The sequence below is a fragment of the Triturus cristatus genome, chromosome 11 (genome assembly GCF_964204655.1).
Source record: "Triturus cristatus chromosome 11, aTriCri1.1, whole genome shotgun sequence".
NCBI classification, from domain to species: Eukaryota; Metazoa; Chordata; class Amphibia; order Caudata; family Salamandridae; genus Triturus; species Triturus cristatus.
Window position 1 is genome coordinate 964,328,164 of NC_140594.1, and position 19,815 is coordinate 964,347,978.

The 19,815-nt window shown below is 49.2% G+C and overlaps 1 protein-coding gene across 15 annotated transcripts in view; it reads left to right on the forward strand.

The window, feature by feature from the left end:
• The window catches only part of TRIP12 (thyroid hormone receptor interactor 12), a 1,120,962-nt gene that overhangs the window by 792,627 nt on the left and 308,520 nt on the right, over positions 1-19,815 (forward strand). For all 15 annotated transcript variants that reach the window (XM_085634980.1, XM_085634991.1, XM_085634979.1 and 12 more), the window contains one exon: positions 18,253-18,326. In XM_085634980.1, coding sequence (XP_085491106.1) covers positions 18,253-18,326 — 74 coding nt within the window. The remainder of the gene's footprint in view (positions 1-18,252; positions 18,327-19,815) is intronic.

The following is a 19,815-nucleotide window of genomic DNA, read 5'->3' on the forward strand; positions in this document are numbered from 1 at the left end:
TGCTGAAGAGTAATAAACAATTTACAAGTTCCAGTTAGAATATAGAGTGCCTACATCGTTTGTTTTGCTGCTAGGAGTTTAGTTTTGATTGTCCACATCCATCCTAAAAACTTTGCCATTGGGACCGCATACAATACAGAGGAGTCCGTACACAGCATACGCATTGCTACACTCAACTGGTGTGTACCCATGTTCCTGGAGATCGGTACCAGCCAAGCTTTGTGTGGTGGAGCATATGCAGGGCAGACAAATAACACATGTGCATATGTTTCTTCCACATTGGTACAAATTGGACACTTATCTTGGCTGTGGTAGACCATGTGGCTGTAAAGGTCTTCAAAGGTAACCAACCTACTCTAAGCTGGTAGTACAGTTTATGGTCCAATGGCTTGGAAATTATATCCCAGTTGTCCTCCACGTACGGCTTTGATTTTTTTTGCAAGAACTTTCCTGACAGTGTGGCAGCATCACTTACTCTAATGGCTTCTAGCATGATCAGTTCCCAGCATCTTTGCTTAATCAGATTTTTTGATGGAAACTGTTCTGCTAGGAACGGTCCCCAGCGATGACATTCCCATTCTAGTGAGGGTAGTTCTAATGTCGCACAACCAGCTGATTTTATGGAGGTGATTAGCCTCCATTAGGTCTATAAGACCTTCAGCAAAGGTGGCCAGTTGTGGTGTGGACCAGATCCTGCGCCAGTAGAGGGTGCGGCACAGTCTTGCTAAATTAGCTATACTTTTTCCACGCAAGTCATTGCGCAAGGGGCACCTGGGAGAGCTTTGGGGCAAACCGGTAACCCCTCGTAAAAACGTATTCTCGGATACAGCTAGTGTATTCAAATTTTCGAAGCCCCTTAACTCTGCACCATACAAAGCTGAGTTCAGTATATCTGAAAGAAACACGTTAGTTAGATTCCTCACCTTAGAATATCCCCAGGCGTCAGGCTGGATCCGGAAAGATTTTTGTAGCAATACCCCTTGCGCGTCGCTAGGCGTAGTCTGCGGCTCCGCGTCCGGTGTTGGCGTCGTGCGCCAGAATGACGTCGTCGGGGTACTTAGACGCCGCCCTCGCGCGCTGACGTTAGTTCTTCTTTGTTCCGCGCCAGTAAGCGCCGATCCGGGAAGAGCTTACCCCTAGTCATTTTTTGGCTAACTTTATTGACTTCTTTTGCTCTATAGACTCTACTCTGGTGCCGGTAGGATGCCTGGTTTCAAAGCCTGTGACGCCTGTCATCGCCTGATGTCGGTGACGGATCACCATTGCCGGTGCCTTTATTGCCTGGGGGCCGACCATGACGCGGAGTCGTGCCTCGATTGCCAGGCCTTGACATCGAAAGCTAGGCGGGAGTGGTCCCGTAAGCTTCTCGAGCTTCGGCACTCGGCTCCCAGCCATCGTCATCGGGGTCTTCGGGTAAGTCGCAGCACTCCAAGAAGTCCAAGAGACGACATCGCTCTTAGGACTCCCCTCGCCGGTCGCGCGACTCGGCCGAGGGTCAGGGTGGTCCCACCCCCGCGGCTCCGTCGGAGCCGCAGGAGCCACGTCCGTCCCCATACCCGCCGGTCCCTGGGACTGACGCGACTCCGGCGGAAGTCAGTGCCTTCCTCTCGGCCATGAGGGGCCTGGCTCTGCCGTCGATGCCTGAAGGCGCGCCTTCGGGCCCCGCAGGTTCGACTGGGTGACCTCGCGTGCCGGCGGCTCCGGCCCCGTCATTGGCTCTGGCCCCGACGCCGCAGGTCCCCGAGGGATCCAGGCCTGATTCTCGGTCGGCGCCGGTTGACCTCACGACGCCTCCTCCGTCGGCGCCGACACCGGTTCCACCTCCGACGCCGTCCCCGGACGACGTCGTTCCCCAGTTTAGCCCCGGGCCCGTCGCCGCTGCCGGCGTGGATTGGTGAACGCTTCATCTACTGCCCGGCTCCGATCATTCCTCCTGTTTATCGGGAATCTGATGACGAGGGCGACTGGGAGGGGTTCGAAGACCCTATGGCCGCTCAGGCCCAACTTTCTCAGGACTGGGCAGAGGAATTGGGGGATGCCAGCGGTCTGGATACCTCCCCGGACGCTGGTTTCATCTCTCCTCCGACTGTGGCCTCGGAGGAGGGTGCAGCCTTCTCAGTGGTGCTGCGCAAGGCGGCCGAAGCCCTAGGGCTCGAGTTGCCTGCTGTGGCCGCGAGGACTGACGTCCTCACAGAGGTCCTCCAACCGACAACAAGCTCCACTGAGCCTCTGCTGCAGTTTAATGAGGCCCTCGTTGACGTTCTGCAGGGCACTTGGTCCAAGCCCTCCACAGTCCCTCCTGTGGACCGGAACGTTGCCCGGCGCCACCGCCCTGCTCCAGGCGACCCCAGTTTTCTATCCCAACACCCCACCCCCGAGAGTCTGGTTATCCAGGCCTCAACCTCCCAATCCTCCTTCCCGTCTGCTCCTCCGGATCGGGAGTTTGGCAAGAAACTGTTCTCGTCCCTGAGTTTGGGGCTGCGGTCTTTAAATACCGCTTGCCTTTTGGACCGTTATTCCCACTCTCTGTGGGATACGGTGGAGGAAGTGCTGCCCTTGTGCTCGGTGGAGGCCCGGACACGACTCACTCAAGCACTTGCTGATGGTCGAGATGCAGCACGGCATGCCATATGGTGTGGATTTGACACCACGGACTCGCTGGGTCGGGCTAATTCCCCCACGGTGGCGCTTCGGCGTCACGCCTGGCTGAGGTCCACGTCATTTTCGGGGGATGTCCAGAGTTCCCTCATGGACATGCCCTTTGATGGAACTCGCCTTTTTGGTGAGAAGGCGGACAGTGCGCTGGCTCGGTTCAAGGACTCCCGGGCCACCGCCAAGTCCTTGTGTCTTTCGGCCCCGCGGCCGCAAACTTCCGCCTTTCGTCCCTTTCGTGGCCAAGGAAGGGGCGCCTCCTCGTGTCTGCCCAGCTACCGGCCGCAGAACCAACCTGCACGTGGTCGCGGACGTGGATTCCGCCGAGGCGGTACTGGAGGTCAACGTGCCGGTCAGTCCACATCCACCCCGGCAGCATCCGCCTCAAAGCCCTCCTAGTCCGAGCTTTCAGGCCCATTCAACGCCAGTGGGCGGCAGAGTTCGCCATCACCTGCTCCACTGGCGCTCCATCACGTCGGACAGGTGGGTGCTGCAAATCGTCCGAAGGGGCTACTCCCTCCCCTTCGAGACGACCCCTCCAGCCATGCCACCGCTGAACCACCGTATGTCGGGGGATCATTTGCATCTTCTACGAGAGGAAGTTTCGGCCCTCTTGGCCAAAGAGGCCGTCGAGCGCATTCCTGGTCCAGGAGTAGGTCGTGGTTGTTATTCCCACTACTTTCTGGTTCTCAAGAAGGGCAAAGGGGGCCTACGCCCGATCTTGGACCTCAGGAGCGTCAATGCCTTCCTCCGGAAGGACCGGTTCAAGATGCTCACTTTAGCTCAGGTTCTGGCTGCCCTAGACCCTGGAGACTGGATGGTAGCGTTGGACTTGCAGGACGCTTATTTCCACATCCCCGTCCTGCCGGCCCACCGGCGTTACCTGCGGTTCACGGTGGGTCAGGAGCACTTTCAGTTTACCGTGCTCCCCTTCGGCCTCACCAGTGCCCCTCGGGTGTTCACGAAAGTGATGGCGGTGGTCGCAGCACATCTGCACAGATCAGGGGTTCCAGTCTTCCCCTAGCTCGACGACTGGCTGTTGAAGGCAGGCTCGCCCCAGCAAGTCATCTCCCACCTCCAGACTACGGTCGACCTCCTGCACTCGCTGGGGTTCTCCATCAATGTGCCGAAGTCGCACCCGAGTCCCTCCCAGAAGCTCCTTTTCATTGGAGTGGTTCTCGATTCGGCGCGGTTCCGGGTCTATCCGCCGGAACAGCGGGTCCGGGACATTCAGGCCATGATTTCCATCTTCCGGCCTCTGTACTGGGTTTCGGTCAGGTTGGTGCTGCGGCTTCTGGGGCTGATGGCCTCCTGCATCATGGTACCTCACGCCAGGTGGCGGATGCCGGCTCTGCAGTGGGACCTGAAGTTTCAGTGGGCCCAGCATCAAGGCAACCTGTCCGACCATGTCCTGATCTCGGAGGGCACTGCGAACCAGCTGCAGTGGTGGCTCACGAATCGCGATTGGGTCAGCGGCAGATCCCTCTCCCAACCCCAACTGGAGCATGTCTTAGTGACGGATGCGTCCCTCCTGGGATGGGGGGGCCATATGGTAGAGGCGGAGATCAGAGGACTCTGGTCTCCGGCGGAGACTCTGCTCCATATCATCCTATTGGAGCTGAGGGCGATCCGACTTGCACTGAAAGCCTTCCTTCCGTCTGTCCGGGGAGGTGTCGTGCAGGTGTTCACGGACAATACCACCGCCATGTGGTATTGCAACAAACAGGGCGGGGTGGGGTCGTGGACCCTTTGACAGGTGGCTCTGCGCCTCTGGACATGGCTGGAACATCAGGGCGTCACCCTGGTGGTTCAACATCTGGCGGGCTCTCTGAACGCCAGAGCAGACTAACTCAGCCGCCGGTGCATGATGGATCACGAATGGCGTCTGAACTCGGACGTGGCACAAGGTCTCTTTCTGCAGTGGGGAGAGCCTTGGTTAGATCTATTCGCCACCGAAGAGAACGCGCAATGTCATCAATTCTGCACGTTGGAATTTCCAAGGCGGCACTCGCTCGGAGACGCTTTTTGTTGCGAGTGGAATTGCTGTCTGTTGTATGCCTTTCCGCCTCTATCACTTCTGCCCAGAGTGCTGAAGAAGATCAGGCACGACCGGGCCTAAGTCATTCTTGTGGCTCCGGATTGGGCAAGAAGAGTATGGTATCCCGAGCTACTCAGTCTGGCCATCTGTCCTTCGATCCGACTGCCTCTTCGGGAGGATCTTCTGTCGCAGCAGCAGGGGACGGTCCTTCACCCGAACCTGTCCAGCCTCCACCTCCATGCGTGGAGATTGAGTGGCGACAGTTGACAGCTTTTGCCGAAGTCTGCGATGTTAACTTTGCAGCCAGGCGTCCCTCCACTAAAACGGTTTGCGCCTGCAGGTGGAATAATTTTGTGGCATGGCACACAGCGAAGGCTGTGGATCCCCTTTCTGCTCCTCTTTCAGAAGTTGTTCTGTTCCTCCTTTCTCTGGCCCAGCAGGGCTCTGCTCTGGGCACTATCAAGGGCTAACTCTCGGCCATTTCTGCCTTTTTAATGCTTCCAGATCAGCCTTCTCTTTTCAAGTTCCCAGTTGTTAGTCGTTTTTTGAAAGGCATTACACACACATTCCCTCCAGTGTTCTTTAGAATACCTCAGTGGGACTGGAATCTTGTGTTGACTTATTTGATATGCACTCACCTTAAAGACTGCCTTCCTGGTTGCTATCACCGCTGCCAGAAGAGTGAGTGAGCTCCAGGCTCTTTCTTCTCAACCTCCTTTCCTTTCTGTTCATCCGGACAAGGTGGTGTTAAGGACCCTTCCTTCTTTTCTGCCCAAGGTTGTCACGCCCTTCCACATCGGGCAGACCATCACTTTGCCCACCTTCTTTCTGCCTCTGCATCCTTTGAAAGTGGAAGAGAGGCGCCATCATCTGGACCCATGAAGGTGATGGTGGTGGTCGCAGCTCATCTGCGGAGATCAGGGGTTCCAGTTTTCCCTATGTTGATGACTGGTTGTTGGAGGGGGTTCGTCCTAAGCAATCAGCCACCTCAAGACTACAGGGAACATCCTAAATTTGCTGGGGTCCACTATCAACGTGCCGAAGTCACACCTTACTCCCTCTCAGATTCTCCCTTTCCTCAGAGCTATTCTGGACACAGTGCAGTTTTGGATTTATCCTCCCGAGCGGCGAGTCCAGGATAGTTAGACTGTTTCAGCAGCTATCCTGGATTTTGGTGAGAGTGACTGAGGCTGTTGGGCCTCCTGCAACCTGCTAGTGGATCATGCCAGATGGCACATGCAGGCTCTGCAAGGGGACCTGAAGTCCGAAGGGGTGCCGCATCAAGGGAATCTCACCGTCCTGGTGCAGATATCGGAAGGCACTGCAAACTATCTGCAATGGTGGCTGACTGTGATTGGGTCTGAGGCAGACCCCTCGCTCTCCCTCCCCCCCCCCCCCCCCCACAGATTTTACAGTGGTGACAGACACGTCTCTTCTGGGATGGGGTAGCCATCTGGGAGAGGTGGAGATCACATGACTGGTCTCCGGCGAGATCAGAGGATTCTGGTTTCCGGCAGCTGCGGGTCTCCACCTTAATTTGTTGGAGCTTCGTGCGATCCGATTGCCACTGAAAGCCTTCTTACCATCCCTCAAGGGAAGGTTAGTTCTAGGTACTGCTTGTGTATCTGTTCACAGGTAAGTAGTATGCGGCTAGATGTCTCTATCAGATGGACAAGTTACTTACCTTCAGTAACGCCTTATCTGGTAGAGACATGATCTAACCGCAGATTGCTTACTGACCCACCCATGCTCCCCGCACTGCAAATTAGTTCTTAGTGTCTGGGCGGTTTCCCTTCAGGGCCCTAGTTGTTTTTTTAGCTCGCCATGGTCAGTCACTTCACGGCTCTGTGCTTCTGGTGTGGAAAGTCGTGAAAAGCACTGATGTCAGCATGCCTGGGTGGCGCCTATATAGATGAAATGGACGTCATGACTAACCCGCCGCTTACTAAGTCATGCGGTGTCAATCAACGCCAACTATCAGCGCACAGAGGTAGTGCTATCAAAATTCTTAAGGATCCAGCCTGACACCTGGGAGTTCACAGGTATGGATTCTGCAGCTAGACCATGTCTCTACCAGATGAGACGTTACCGAAGGTAAGTAACTTGTTGTGAGAAAGTGGCTCTGTATATACTGTTCCCTAATAGGTACAGGGTGTACAGAGTCCACAGTCCCCCAGAGGCTGATAGAGGTCAAAGTTAGGTATGACCTTACTCTCAAAAGTGGTAGCTTGGTCGAGCAGTAAGGCAGTACCAGAGGACAGTGTAAAGCATTTATTGTACACACTCAGTCAGCAAATGGTTTCACACACTCAATAACTGAACTCTAGGCCAATGGTTTATATATATAAAATATATGCTTGTTTTATTTTTAGAACCACAAAGGGGGTAAAAATATACTTTCTCAGAATGAGAGGTTGAATATAAATACTTTTGTCTTAAGCAATAAATTTGTGTAAACAGTCACAGTTGGTTGCAATAAACAATCCTATTTCCTAAACATAATGCATTGAGCTCAATGGTAAATTCAGGTTATTTGTAATAAATTACTTTTGGAATTCCAGGTCTGGCTCCTAGAACCAGCCTTGGGTCAGTATTCAGAATCAAGTGATAAAAGTCGACTTAATAACTGTAATGATTTTTAAATAATATTTAGCTATTTCAAAAGTTAGCACTTAGAAAATATTTCAAAGAAAACATTCAATGGATCTCTATGGCAAGAAATTCAAATTGCAGGTAGAGTACTTTATCGTTACTTTAGTAATCCAGGACTGGGTACCTAGACCCAGGACTGGGGTCCTTATCAAAAACAGGTAAATAATTTCGTTTTGCGGAAATGGTACGATTTTAAAAGAATATTTCAAATTTGCAAAAATAGACACTTAGAAGAAATTTCACAGAAAAGCAGACAATGGTTTCCTATGGGAGAAAAATGAGTTAGAGGTAAGTATAGTTGTGAACACTTTTCAGGGTCAGGGCTGGGCACCAAGATCCAGCACTGGGAGCTCACCTAGGAGCAGGTGAGTAAATTCGTTTTTGTCACTTGGCTGATTTTTGGTGAATTTTTACAGTTTTGAAAAGTTCACACTTAGAAGATTTTTGAAGAAAAAGCCAGTCAATGTTACCCCATGTGGAAAATGAAGTTAGCGGTTTAAGGGTAAGTACTCGACTGGCAGAGTTGAAATTCCGGGCATGGACTCAGGGGTCCCCCAGTGTCAGGTAGGTACAGTTGGTTCACCCTCAGCGGTTTCAGGACGGCCGGGTGCAGAGAGAGTTAGGCCCAATGTTATCCTATGAGGGATAGGGGGGCCTTGGTTGGTGGCTGCTGTCTGGCAAGCCACGCGGCTGTGGGAGCTGGGCTCCTGGTCACTTACTCAGGGCAAGTGGGGAAGTAGGTTAGTGTAGAGAGGGCACTGCCAGGGCCACTCGGGCGGCTGGGTGCAGGGTGCTTTTGAGCCTTCGGGCGCTCAATGGAAATCAATGGGAATGTTCCGGTTTGGAAAAGGGCTGCAGGCTCGGGGACGAGGATGTTTCAGGTGCCACCACCACTTCGAGAGGTAAGTTGGGTAGTTGTAGGTTAGGTGGGTACCCCGGGATTGGGCACAAGGGGGCCGCAGGGCGCCGGGTGCAGGGGTGCCTTTTGACGTCGGGAATCTTACCCTCTGGTTGATCGCAGTTGGGGTGGCACTTGGTTCTGAGGCTGCAGGCTTCTTCCGGGATGTCGAGGGGGGTCCTTGGGTGCCGGACTCGGGGTCACAGTCGCCGTGGGGTCGTCCTCAGGGTCTTTGTCCACTCCGGCAATGGCCAGGCTTGGCTGGTGCAGAGTGTGTTGGGTCCGCGGTTCCGGGCTGCTGCCAGGGGTTAAAAATAGGTTTCTTGAGTAGAGCCTCTACTCATGGGAGTCCCAGGGGCTTAGAGCCAAAAGGTAGCCAGGTCCTCTGGGGTTGGTGAGGTTGCTGGCCACGAGAGATGCCGCGCTGGTGCAGGTTCGAGAGTCGACAGGCCGGTAGGGCTGGGGCCTAAGCAGTTGGTGTCTTCTTCTCTTTTTAGCAGCTGCAGGGCAGGTCTTTGTTCTTCTTGCTCTTCTTGTAATTTTCTATCTGGAATCTAAGGAAGGAAGGTTCAGGGTGCCCCTAAATACTAGATTTAGGGGCGTTACAGGTAGGTGAAGGCCAGGGACCAATGGGTCCTTGTCCTGGGGTGGGTACACCCCCTATCCTGCCTCTCTCCTGTGGGAGGGGGGCAGTAGCCTAATCCTGATAGGGTAGGGCCTCCCATCTTCAAGATGGCGAGAGCCCGGAGGTGTGCTTCACCTCGCCTCCCCCACCTGAGGGGTGGGGTGGGCAGGCTGGCACATCCCCTGTCCTTGTATGGGGTTTCCGGCCAAGCTTCCCGCCAGAGTGGGGGGTTGCAGTGGCCTGGGGAAACTCCAAATGGCGGCCTGCCTTTGAAGCTTCCCTTTGCTCATCCTGGGGGAGGAGATTTCTCACCTCACCCAGGATGTGCATTGTTGCAGGCCCGGGAGAGCAGGGGCTCTCCCACCCAGGGGTCCAGCAACGTGTCTGCTGTGTGGCAGCCTGGGCAGCCTCAGAGCAGACGTGGATTGTAAGTTAGCTGTAAGGGGGCATCTCTAAGATGCCCTCTGGGGTGCTTAGTACATTAAATCCTACACTGGCATCAGTGTGGGTTCAATGTGCTGAGAAGTTTGATACCAAACTTCCCAGGCTTCAGTGTTGCCAATATGGTGCTGTGGAGCTCGTGTTTGACAAGCTCTCAGCACCATGTACTCTTAAATGACAGCACTGCACTTACAGTGCCCAGGAATGGACCCGGGTACTGTAGGGGCACAGGGCTCCTGCTCCTGTGCCCACACCATAGGCGTAATGCACCCAGCTAGAGGGGTGGCTGACATATGCCTTGGCAGTGTAGGTGATGGGCATGGTACACAGTGATGTGTGCCATGTCGACTTTGTTTTGTCCTGCACCCAGACACTTAGCCTGCAAGGGCAGTGTGTGTGTAAGGGTACAGGGCCTCTGAGGGTGGCACAATGAGTGCTGCAGCCCTTAGAGGCCTTCCCTGGCCACAAGGCCCTGGGTACCTAGGGTACCATTTACTAGGGGCTGACATGTGGCTAGGGTTTGCCAATTTGGAGTTTGTGTGGTTTAAGGAAGGAACATAGGCCCTGGGCACCTGATTGGCAGGAACCCAGGGTACACTCAATCGAAGTACATTCAGCAATTTAGCAAAAAGTGGGGGCATACCATGCAAGAAAGATGGCACTTTCTCACACTTGTCCTTCAGTGAATCAAGAGCTACATTAAAAATATGTTCGAGGCATATGAGCTGCAGATTACACACTTTTGCATAGATTGCCATCTGGTGTTGGGCCCGGATGTTTGCATTTTGTTTTTCCTCTTGGAAAGTCTTTGGAAGTCACGAGGTCGGTGACTCCTCCTTTGGTTCGTATTGCGCATGGGCTTCGTCTCCCTCCTCAGATTGTTTTTTTCCGCCATCGGGCTCGGATGTAATACTTCGCGCTCCGGTTCCGAACTTTTCCAGTTCAACGATCGACGCAAAATCCTCGCTCATCGAGATTCTTCAGATATCAAATCATCTTAATCACCTTCTCTTCGACACTTCTTCGATTCCAGTCGTCGACGGCGGCCTTCGGGCCTATCCCGGCTCCGGTCTCGGCTGATGGAAAGAACTCCCTTCAAGAAGTGCCCTCGATGTGGGTCCAAATTCCCCCACACCGATCTTCATGAGGTGTGCAACCTCTGCCTCTCCCCTGAACAAGAGGCTCGAGACTGTCCCGCCTGCAAGTCTTTTCGATCGAAAAAGACTATTCGAGATCGAAGGGCCAGACGCAACATGGCGCACTCCTCGACCTCCGCTCCATTCGACATCGTCGGGGACGACGTCGAAGCTCCGGGACAGCAGCACACCGAAGATGACGACGTCCTAGTCAGTGCTTCCGAGGCCGACGACTCATATGTGGAGGACATCACCCCGGCGCAGAGGGTCGTGAGTACTATATTCCCTGCCACACCCGCGCCGATACCCAAAAAGGCTTCGGTCACGCCTTCGAGCCTAGGCAAGACCAAGGACACTGCTTCTAACACCCCACCTTCGGGCTCGGTAAAGAAGCCTATTAAGCCTTCCGGCAGCTCGGGCTCGAGCCAGCCTACCAGCGGTGCCGAAAAACACCCTTCGGCACCGAAGAAAAAATCGGCCTCCACCTCCACACCGAGCTCAGCACCAAAGCCCTCGGTGTCGAAACCTGCCCTCTTGGTGCCGGCCAAACATCATAAGGCCCTCGGCGCCGATACTCCCGTGCCGAAGCCTCCCTCGGCACCGAGCAAGAAATCGGAGGTCCCAAAAAAACACGGCACAGACAAGCCTAAAAAGCCGTCGGCCACGAAAACCTCGGCGCCGACCGAACAACCAGGGTCGCAGGAACTATTCACACCAGATCCTCTGCAAAAGACATTTAGCAAGGATCCAAAAACTGGACATTTGACACTGTCTTCAAAAAAGAGACATTTGGACAAACCAGCTCCACCTCCAAAGAGGAAGGACTGTGCTACCTTCCCTTTCAGAGTGCCTTCCCCACCTCCTCGTTAGGTTTTCACCACCTACTACAGAGGGCGGCACATTATCACGGGGTAGAGCTACATACTGACCCAGTAGAGAAGGATTTTCTCCTAGACACCTTCGATACTGCACATAGGTCTACTGCTATGCGTATCGCCAACACTCAAGCGCTATTGGCCAGATACGACAGAGTGCGTTATGATGAGCTAGAAACCATCATGCACCATCTCCCTGAAAAATACAGAAATAGGGCTAATGAACTGATTCAAGAGGGAAAAACCATAACTAATACCTCTATACGCTGTGCCCTAGATGCGGCAGACACAGCCTCCAGGGCCATAAACACCAGTGTCCTTCGTTGCCACGCCTGGCTAAGAGTTTCAGGTTTTAAACCTGAGGTGCAAGCCCCCATATTGAACCACCCATTTGATCAACAACATTTATTTGGTCCAAAAGTTGATGAAGCCCTCGAAGATGAAAAAAGACACCGATACGGCGAAATCCATGGGAGCCCTACAGTCGCACACTCCTAGGCGCTCCTTTCGCCGCTCTTCCTATCGGGGCACGGGTAGAGGCTACTCCTCAGATAGCGCATCCACGTCCTACAAATCCCCTCCTCAGTCCACCTTCACAAGGGGTTATCAAAGAGGCGGCTACAGAGGCAATAATAATAAAGGCAGAGGCAAAACAAATACCGCCCGCTCTGCCACACCGCCTACCCAATGACTTTCCCCCGCTCCCTCCAGACCATCCCACTCCGGTCGGGGGCAGAATAAAAAATTTCCTTCACGTCTGGGAGACCATCACCTCAGACAGATGGGTGACCCAAATTATTCATTCAGGGTACTGCCTAGAATTAACATCTACCCCCCCCAAACATTCCACCCAGGCAACGCCCAATGTCACAAGAACATGCCACATTATTAAAACAGGAAGTAATCTCCCTCCTGCAAAAACAAGCCATAGAGCAAGTCCCTATCAATCAGCAAAATGTAGGGGTCTACTCCCTGTACTTTCTGATTCCAAAAAGAGACGAGACTCTACGACCTATTCTAGATCTCAGACCTCTAAACACTTACATACATTCAGACCATTTTCACATGGTAACCCTTCAACAGGTTCTTCCACTCTTCTCCCAGAACGACTTTCTCACCACACTGGACTTGAAAGACGCATACTTTCACATCCCAGTACACCATGCTCACAGAAAGTACCTCCGATTTGTAGTGGACGGGCAACACTACCAGTTCAAGGTGCTCCCGTTCGGGGTCACAACAGCACCAAGGGTATTCACCAAGTGCCTAGCAGTAGTGGCGGCACACCTCAGAAGACAGCACATTCACGTCTTCCCATATTTGGACGACTGGCTAATAAAAGCCACGTCCTACAACCAATGTGTGCACCACACCGCCGCTACAATCCAACTACTTAACCAGCTAGGTTTCACGGTGAACCACCAAAAGTCCCACCTGATACCATCACACACAAAACAATACCTCGGTGCCACCATAGACACCTCAAAAGCCATAGCCTATCCCAATCCTGCCAGTGTTGCAAACATACAGGCTCTGCGTCAAAAAATCATACTTTAACACTCTCTCCCAGCAAGAGTGTTTATGCAACTGATAGGGATGATGGCCTCTTGCATTTTCATAGTGCCCATGCAAGACTCCAGATGCGTCCACTCCAAGAGTGCTTAGCGCGCCAGTGGAACCAGGCCCTGGGGCAACTGACAGATCTGGTGTTGGTGGACGGTCGCACCCATCGCTCTCTGCAGTGGTGGAACACCACAAACCTTTCCAAAGGTCGACCGTTCCTGGACCCGGTTCCACAAATAATCCTAACAGACACATCGCTCTCCGGATGGGGAGCTCATCTGCTACATCTCACAGTGCAGGGCACATGGACGCCGCAACAGAAGTTACTCCACATCAACCATTTGGAGTTACTGGCAATCTTTCTAGCCCTAAAATCCTTCCAGACGCAGATTTTAGGCAAGGCAGTCCTCATTCGCACAGACATGACTGCCATGTACTACATTCAAAAACAGGGGGGCACACACTCTCCACAGCTCTCTCAACTAGCACAGAGCATATGGAGATGGGCAATTCCGCAAAAAATCTTTCTCCTGGCCCAACACGTCCCAGGAGTCCAAAACACCATGGCAGATCTGCTCAGCAGACAAACGCAACAGATCCACGAATGGGAACTTCACCCACAGGTTCTTCACCCGTTCTTTCAGAAGTGGGGGCATCCTCAGATAGACCTCTTTGCCACCCACGAAAACAAAAAATGCCCAAGCTTCGCCGCCAGATATCCACACCCATTGTCCAAAAGCAATGCGATATGGATGAACTGCTCAGACAAATTTGCATACGCCTTTCCACCTCTCCCACTAATTCCATTTGTGGTGCGGAAGCTACAACAGCATTCCCTCACGCTCATCCTGATAGCTCCAACATGGGCCAGACAACCGTGGTACACCACACTGCTGGAACTCTCGGTAGTACCACACCAAAAGTTACACCTCTCACCATGCCTCCTAACCCAGAACCATGGAGAGATCAGGCACCCGGACCCAGCTCAGCTCAACCTTGCGATCTGGGTCCTGAGGTCCTAGAATTCGGATACCTTAACCTTCCCCCTGATTGCATGAATATTATCAGAGAAGCTAGACGCCCTACTACTAGGGCATGCTATGCTGCAAAGTGGAAAAGATTTGTTGTTTACTGCCATAACAACACAATCAACCCTCTAAATGTATCCATACAACACATCATATGTTACTTGCTCCATCTACAAAGGTGTAACCTAGCATATACATCCATTCGGTTACACCTCGCAGCAATTGCTGCTTACTTACAGAACAGGCAGCACCTATCACTTTTCAGGGTGCCTGCCATCAAAGCCTTTATGGAAGGCCTCAAAAGAGTAATTCCACCCAGAGTTCCACCCTCACCTGTCTGGAACTTAAATATAGTTCTCACAAGGCTAATGGGACCGCCTTTCGAACCATTACATAAATGTGAGCTGCAATTTCTCACATGGAAAACAGCTTTTCTAGTGGCCATCACTTCCCTTAGAAGGGTTAGTGAAATACAAGCACTCACTATACAGGAACCTTTTCTCCAAATGCATCAGAACAAGGTTGTACTCCGCACCAACCCAAAATTCCTACCCAAAGTCATTTCTCCCTTCCATCTGAACCAATCGGTAGAATTACCAGTTTTTTTCTCACAACCTCAAACTGTTGCGGAAAGGGCTTTACACACACTGGATGTTAAAAGGGCCTTACTTTACTATATCCAAAGAACACAACCTTTCAGAAATACCAAACCGCTATTTGTCTCTTTCTCTCCACCACATAAAGGCAACCCGAATTCTAAATCAGGGATAGCTAGGTGGATTGTAAAATGCGTACAGATTTGCTACCACAAAGCAAAACTAACGCTATCTGTTCCCCCTAAAGCCCACTCTACAAGGAAGATAGGGGCTTCTATGGCTTTTCTAGGGAACATACCATTAGATGACATCTGCAAAGCAGTGACATGGTCAACACCGCACACTTTCACAAAACATTACTGTGTAGATGTGCAAACCAAGCAACAAGCTAGTGTGGGCCAGGCTGTACTAAAAACACTGTTCCAAACCACTGCAACGGATGCCGGTGGTCGCCGCTAGGGTTGGGGTACTGCTATATAGTCTATGCTAAAGTGTATAATCTGCAGCTCATATGCCTCGAACGGAATATGCTACTTACCAGTATGCATCTGTTCTTGGCATGTAGAGCTGCAGATCTATACACGCCCACCCGCCTCCCCGGCTACCTGTATCCGTTCCAGTCTATCTTATTTAGATACAACACACATGGGTTTCTTTACTGTTATCACTACACTCCATCTTTCCCTACTGGCGAAAAACAATCTGAGGATGGAGCCGAAGCCCATGTGCAATACGAACCAAAGGAGGAGTCGCCGACCTCGTGACTTCCAAAGACTTTCCAAGAGGAAAAACAAACTGCAAACATCCGGGCCCAACACCAGATGGCTATCTATGCAAAAGTGTATAGATCTGCAGCTCTACATGCCAAGAACAGATGCATACTGGTAAGTAGCATATTCCTTATTGTGCGGGTTGTTATTGTATTTTGTATTTTTGCCTTTATTTATTGCAGGTTTTTCTATGCAATTTTACTATATTTAAGTTGATTTGCTGTATTTTGAACCTGAATCCAACTGTGAAAGGAAAGTTCTTGTCCCGAAAATGACATCACCCAAGTTACAGGTGTAAGAGCCAGGTACACACATTAAGCTTTTTTGATATTGCTTGGGGGCATTGCCGAATCATTACAGAGTTTTAGAATTTCATTTTGTATTTATTTTAAAAATAAGCTTTGAGGTGCTCTCTGAACTGCCTTCATTTGTTTGAGGTATTTGCCCAGCTTTAAGCATAGCGTTAACATCACGCATAGCTGGCCACATTAGCACATCCATCATAGATGTGAGTCCCTGGCAATGGCCGAGAAAATGTCACATTTGAACATCTGCAGGATACACATGAATATCTACTACAGCTGTAATGAACGCTGAAGTCCAAACACTCCATTTGGATATTACGGATCCTAAATGGCTATATAAAAATGAATAGCTTCTGCCCTCGCTTTGCACCCAGAACTCATGGGAAGAAGCAGTGCATTTCCATGGCATGAAATAATTTAGAGTCGTAGTTTTTCCTCCTTATTTGTCTTTTGCAGATGCAGACCCAGTAGTAATTTCGCCAGATAAGGTGTATTCTTTTCTTGCTATTTCTATTTTAGGAAGCACAGGCCAGCAGAGAAGTATTTTTATTTCTGGCATCCCAAGTGATGCCACACTTATTTCGAGATATTTCAGTATTATTTCATCAGATGTTACAGGTAGCCTGTTTCCTAGAAAGGAATATGAGAATTTTGTTGGGACTGATTTCTTTTCATGGTTGTAGGACTTTCTCTCTTTCCGAATTGTAGTTACTTTTCCAAAGCAACCCACCAGGTTGGTGGTAAATGCACATCCCTTTAAGGTTAACCAGTTAGCTTAGTCTGGAGATTGATATATGGTAGTTATGGAGAATTTATCAACATTTTAAAGGTTGAAGTTATTCACCTACATTTGCAACCTTCTCCACATTACTGACATCAGAAATTGTTATTAATTGTAAGCTACAATGCTAGAGCTGTGTGCTATATAATACCAAGGATTCACCAACTCTTGTATTTTATTTGAATATTATGTGCGCCAAGAACAGCAACATTACTGCATATCAATTGATCAAGAGATGTAGGTGGTTGTCCCAATTTTCAACATCTGTGTCTGTGAACCTTGAGAAGCTGAATGGAAACTTAAAATGATTGCCACGGTGGGTCTTGAATTAGCCACTCTAAATAAACTGGAGTGAGATGGAAGCTTGATGCAGCCTTACCTGTCTTTGATGCATGAGTTATCTAATAGCAGGTTTGATTCAGGCATGCCGTCGTCCTATTCTAATCGGTATATTTAAAGTGTTGTAGTAAAATTCCTTCAGACCTGAGCTTGCTATAGGCAGTCGCGGGGCATTTGCTTTCTCTGACTCTAGCAAAAAGTTTTACTGTGGTGCTGGTGTCTCTCCATTACTCAAACAGGTGAGTTTTCATCCCGAAGGTTTTCTGGATTTCCCTGTTCAATAGCGGCAATCATTTGTATGTATGTTGAGCTTTTACATTTGACATTTAAGGTTTTTATCCAAAATGGTTTTATTTGTTTTTTTTTTTATTGCTATGCAATGTTTTACTAAACTAAAATGAAAACAGGAAAACTCTCAAATCAAGTATATAGAGAATAAAGGTGTGAATAATTATTCTGTTGCATTGTTCATTGTTATGAGATCGCTATGCCCTTTATCTGCAGGGTTTTTCTTTCCAGGCTTGCTCACCTAGTGCTTCCTGAAATCCAGACTTACTTAGTGCGTTCCTCTGGGTGGTTTTTCTGTATATGGGTACCTGATTACATGTGTAGAAGGCTTCCTAACATTCTGATTTTTGTTTTCCAAAGTGCATGTTTTTCGATGAAAATAAGTACATATACATTCTCCAGTGTTCTGTGTGCAGGTGATTTGCCACGGTTTGTAAACTAAAGTATCTGCCTACCTATCTAAGCTCACAAAAGCAGATTTATCAACACATGCAGTTTAAAGTGCTTTGGAAGTGCTCTACATTAAGATGTACCTCTGCTATAATCCTTCCTTGGATAGTGTCTTATAATTTCTTCAGTCATGATGAAAACCAGCAGAAAGTGATGTGGTGCTGTCATTACTGAACACTTTAAGTAGTGATTGATGGACACCTAACCCCTAATGGACAAATAAATGCATAAGAGTTTAATTTGCAACAAAAGGTATTAATGGTGCAGACCATATCTGTACAAATCTCCGGGTTCTTAACAGTGAGTATCCGGTACATTAAGATACTAACACCCGTGGAAGATTTGACTAATCTTCATGTATGGGGTTACTAACATTTTGCTGGGCTACATAGGCTCCTTTCAGTTCTTTGTTAAATACTCTTTACACCCAACTGCAGGGTGACATTGGACCTAAAGTTTAGCTAGTATTAGTCATCTTGTCTGATAGATTTTTTATTTAACCATGCCTTCGTTTTGCCACCTTACTTCAAAGGTTTGGTCTCTAGTTTTCTTTTTGATCTTCAAAGCATTCAAGCATAGGTGATGAATGATTTAAGTTGCTCAAGCTTTTTCTGGTCTCTTGGATTCTCATACTCTGTGTGCACCACTCCCACCCCCCTTCCGATTCTCCCCTGGGATCGAACTATTGGAGAGATTTTATGTAACCTAAAGTAAACATTTAATATCATGACACCAAGCTATGTTTTTTGTATTCATTTTACATTTAACGTTGTGGGCTTCCACGCATTTGAATCTCACTCGGATTTTTCTTTTAGGCTATGGAAGAGTTAGAGAAGATGACGAGGACAGTGATGATGATGGCTCAGATGAGGAAATTGATGAATCTTTGGTAAAGTGGAAGATTTGAATTTGTAGTGATGGAAACAGTACTACTGTATACATCATTAAAAAAACATTCTTGCTTAACTCCCTTTCCCTCATTTTACATTACTTTGATGATGCATATTTGACTCTTGATGTCTTCAAAATGTATGCATGTTTTCTCATTAAATGTTGTTCATTTTGTGTTCCAACAAAAGCATCCGTTTTTTAAATATTTATCTTTGTCGGTCATTTGTAGTTTGTTAATGCTAAAACTTTAATTCAGACCATGTACACCATGTACTCACAAACTGCAAAGCACTAGCATGTTTAGTTGTATGTGCAGTTTTAGAAATGGCCACGTCCAATTTTTAAATGCTTGCATTATCCAAGGAATTTAAGAGAAGCTAATTGCTTATTTTTATATTCACTTAAGCTATCTAAGGCATTAAAACACTGCAGTTAATACATTTAATATAAGCCAGTTCTATTACCACGAATATGTAACATGTTCAATTACATGTCCACCCCTTATGTAGGTATTTTAGTTCAATGAACCCACAAGGCTCATCTGCTACATTCTTGTATTGATCCAAACCTTACTAGTTTGTGTTTTGTTATCCAAAAGGTCATTGAAGAACACATCTGTCTCTAAACAATGTGATTTCTTCTTTAAATTAATATTATTAATATTGCTACTGCTTGAAGTATCTGTTTAAACTGTTAAAATAGCAAATCACTTAATCATTAATAGGTTATAAACTACCACATGTTCACTTTTTTATGTTCTCTGCACATGTGAGAGCATTTCTACCATTAGGGTGGCACCATAGAGCTCTTCGATTCTGCTCACACATTCCAAATGATTCTGGGAATTTATTATTGAGTTCTGTGACTGCTGTTAGATGCATGTTGGAAGGTCTTTCCAATGTGTTCTATTGAATGTCTCTCTGGTAGTAATTTGATGCTAGCTGCTGATGTTCCATGTGTTGGAGTTCTGTCTGACATTTTCTGATGGATAGTGGCCTTACAGAGAAAACGGTGTGAGCCTTACTGATGTGTGCGTGCATCACAGAGCAGTCATTTAGTTAAAACAAAACACTGAAAAAGATAACTCATTACTAGACCTGTCACAGTAGTCGAGGGCTAGAAGGCGATGTTTTGGCATGAGTGTTCTTGATCTCATTTGGGATTTGCCAAGACTCTGCATAGCTCTCATCCCGATTTGTGTCTAAAGTTTGAATCCGATAGCCTTCTAGCCTCGGATTCCTTACCTTAGAATCATTCTCAGGCGTCAGACTGGATCCAGAAATGTTTTGTCAGTAGTACCACTGCGTGTCTGTAGGTGGCATTGTTCTCCTCGGCATGGCGTCATTGGCATCCATGCTGGAAATTACGTTCACTGTGCCATTATAGGTGCCACCCAGGTGCACTGAAATCTGTTCTTTCCTTTACGCTCCAGCCAGCACAGACCCGGGAAGAGCTATCCCTTAGTCACACTTTCACTCGATTTTTTC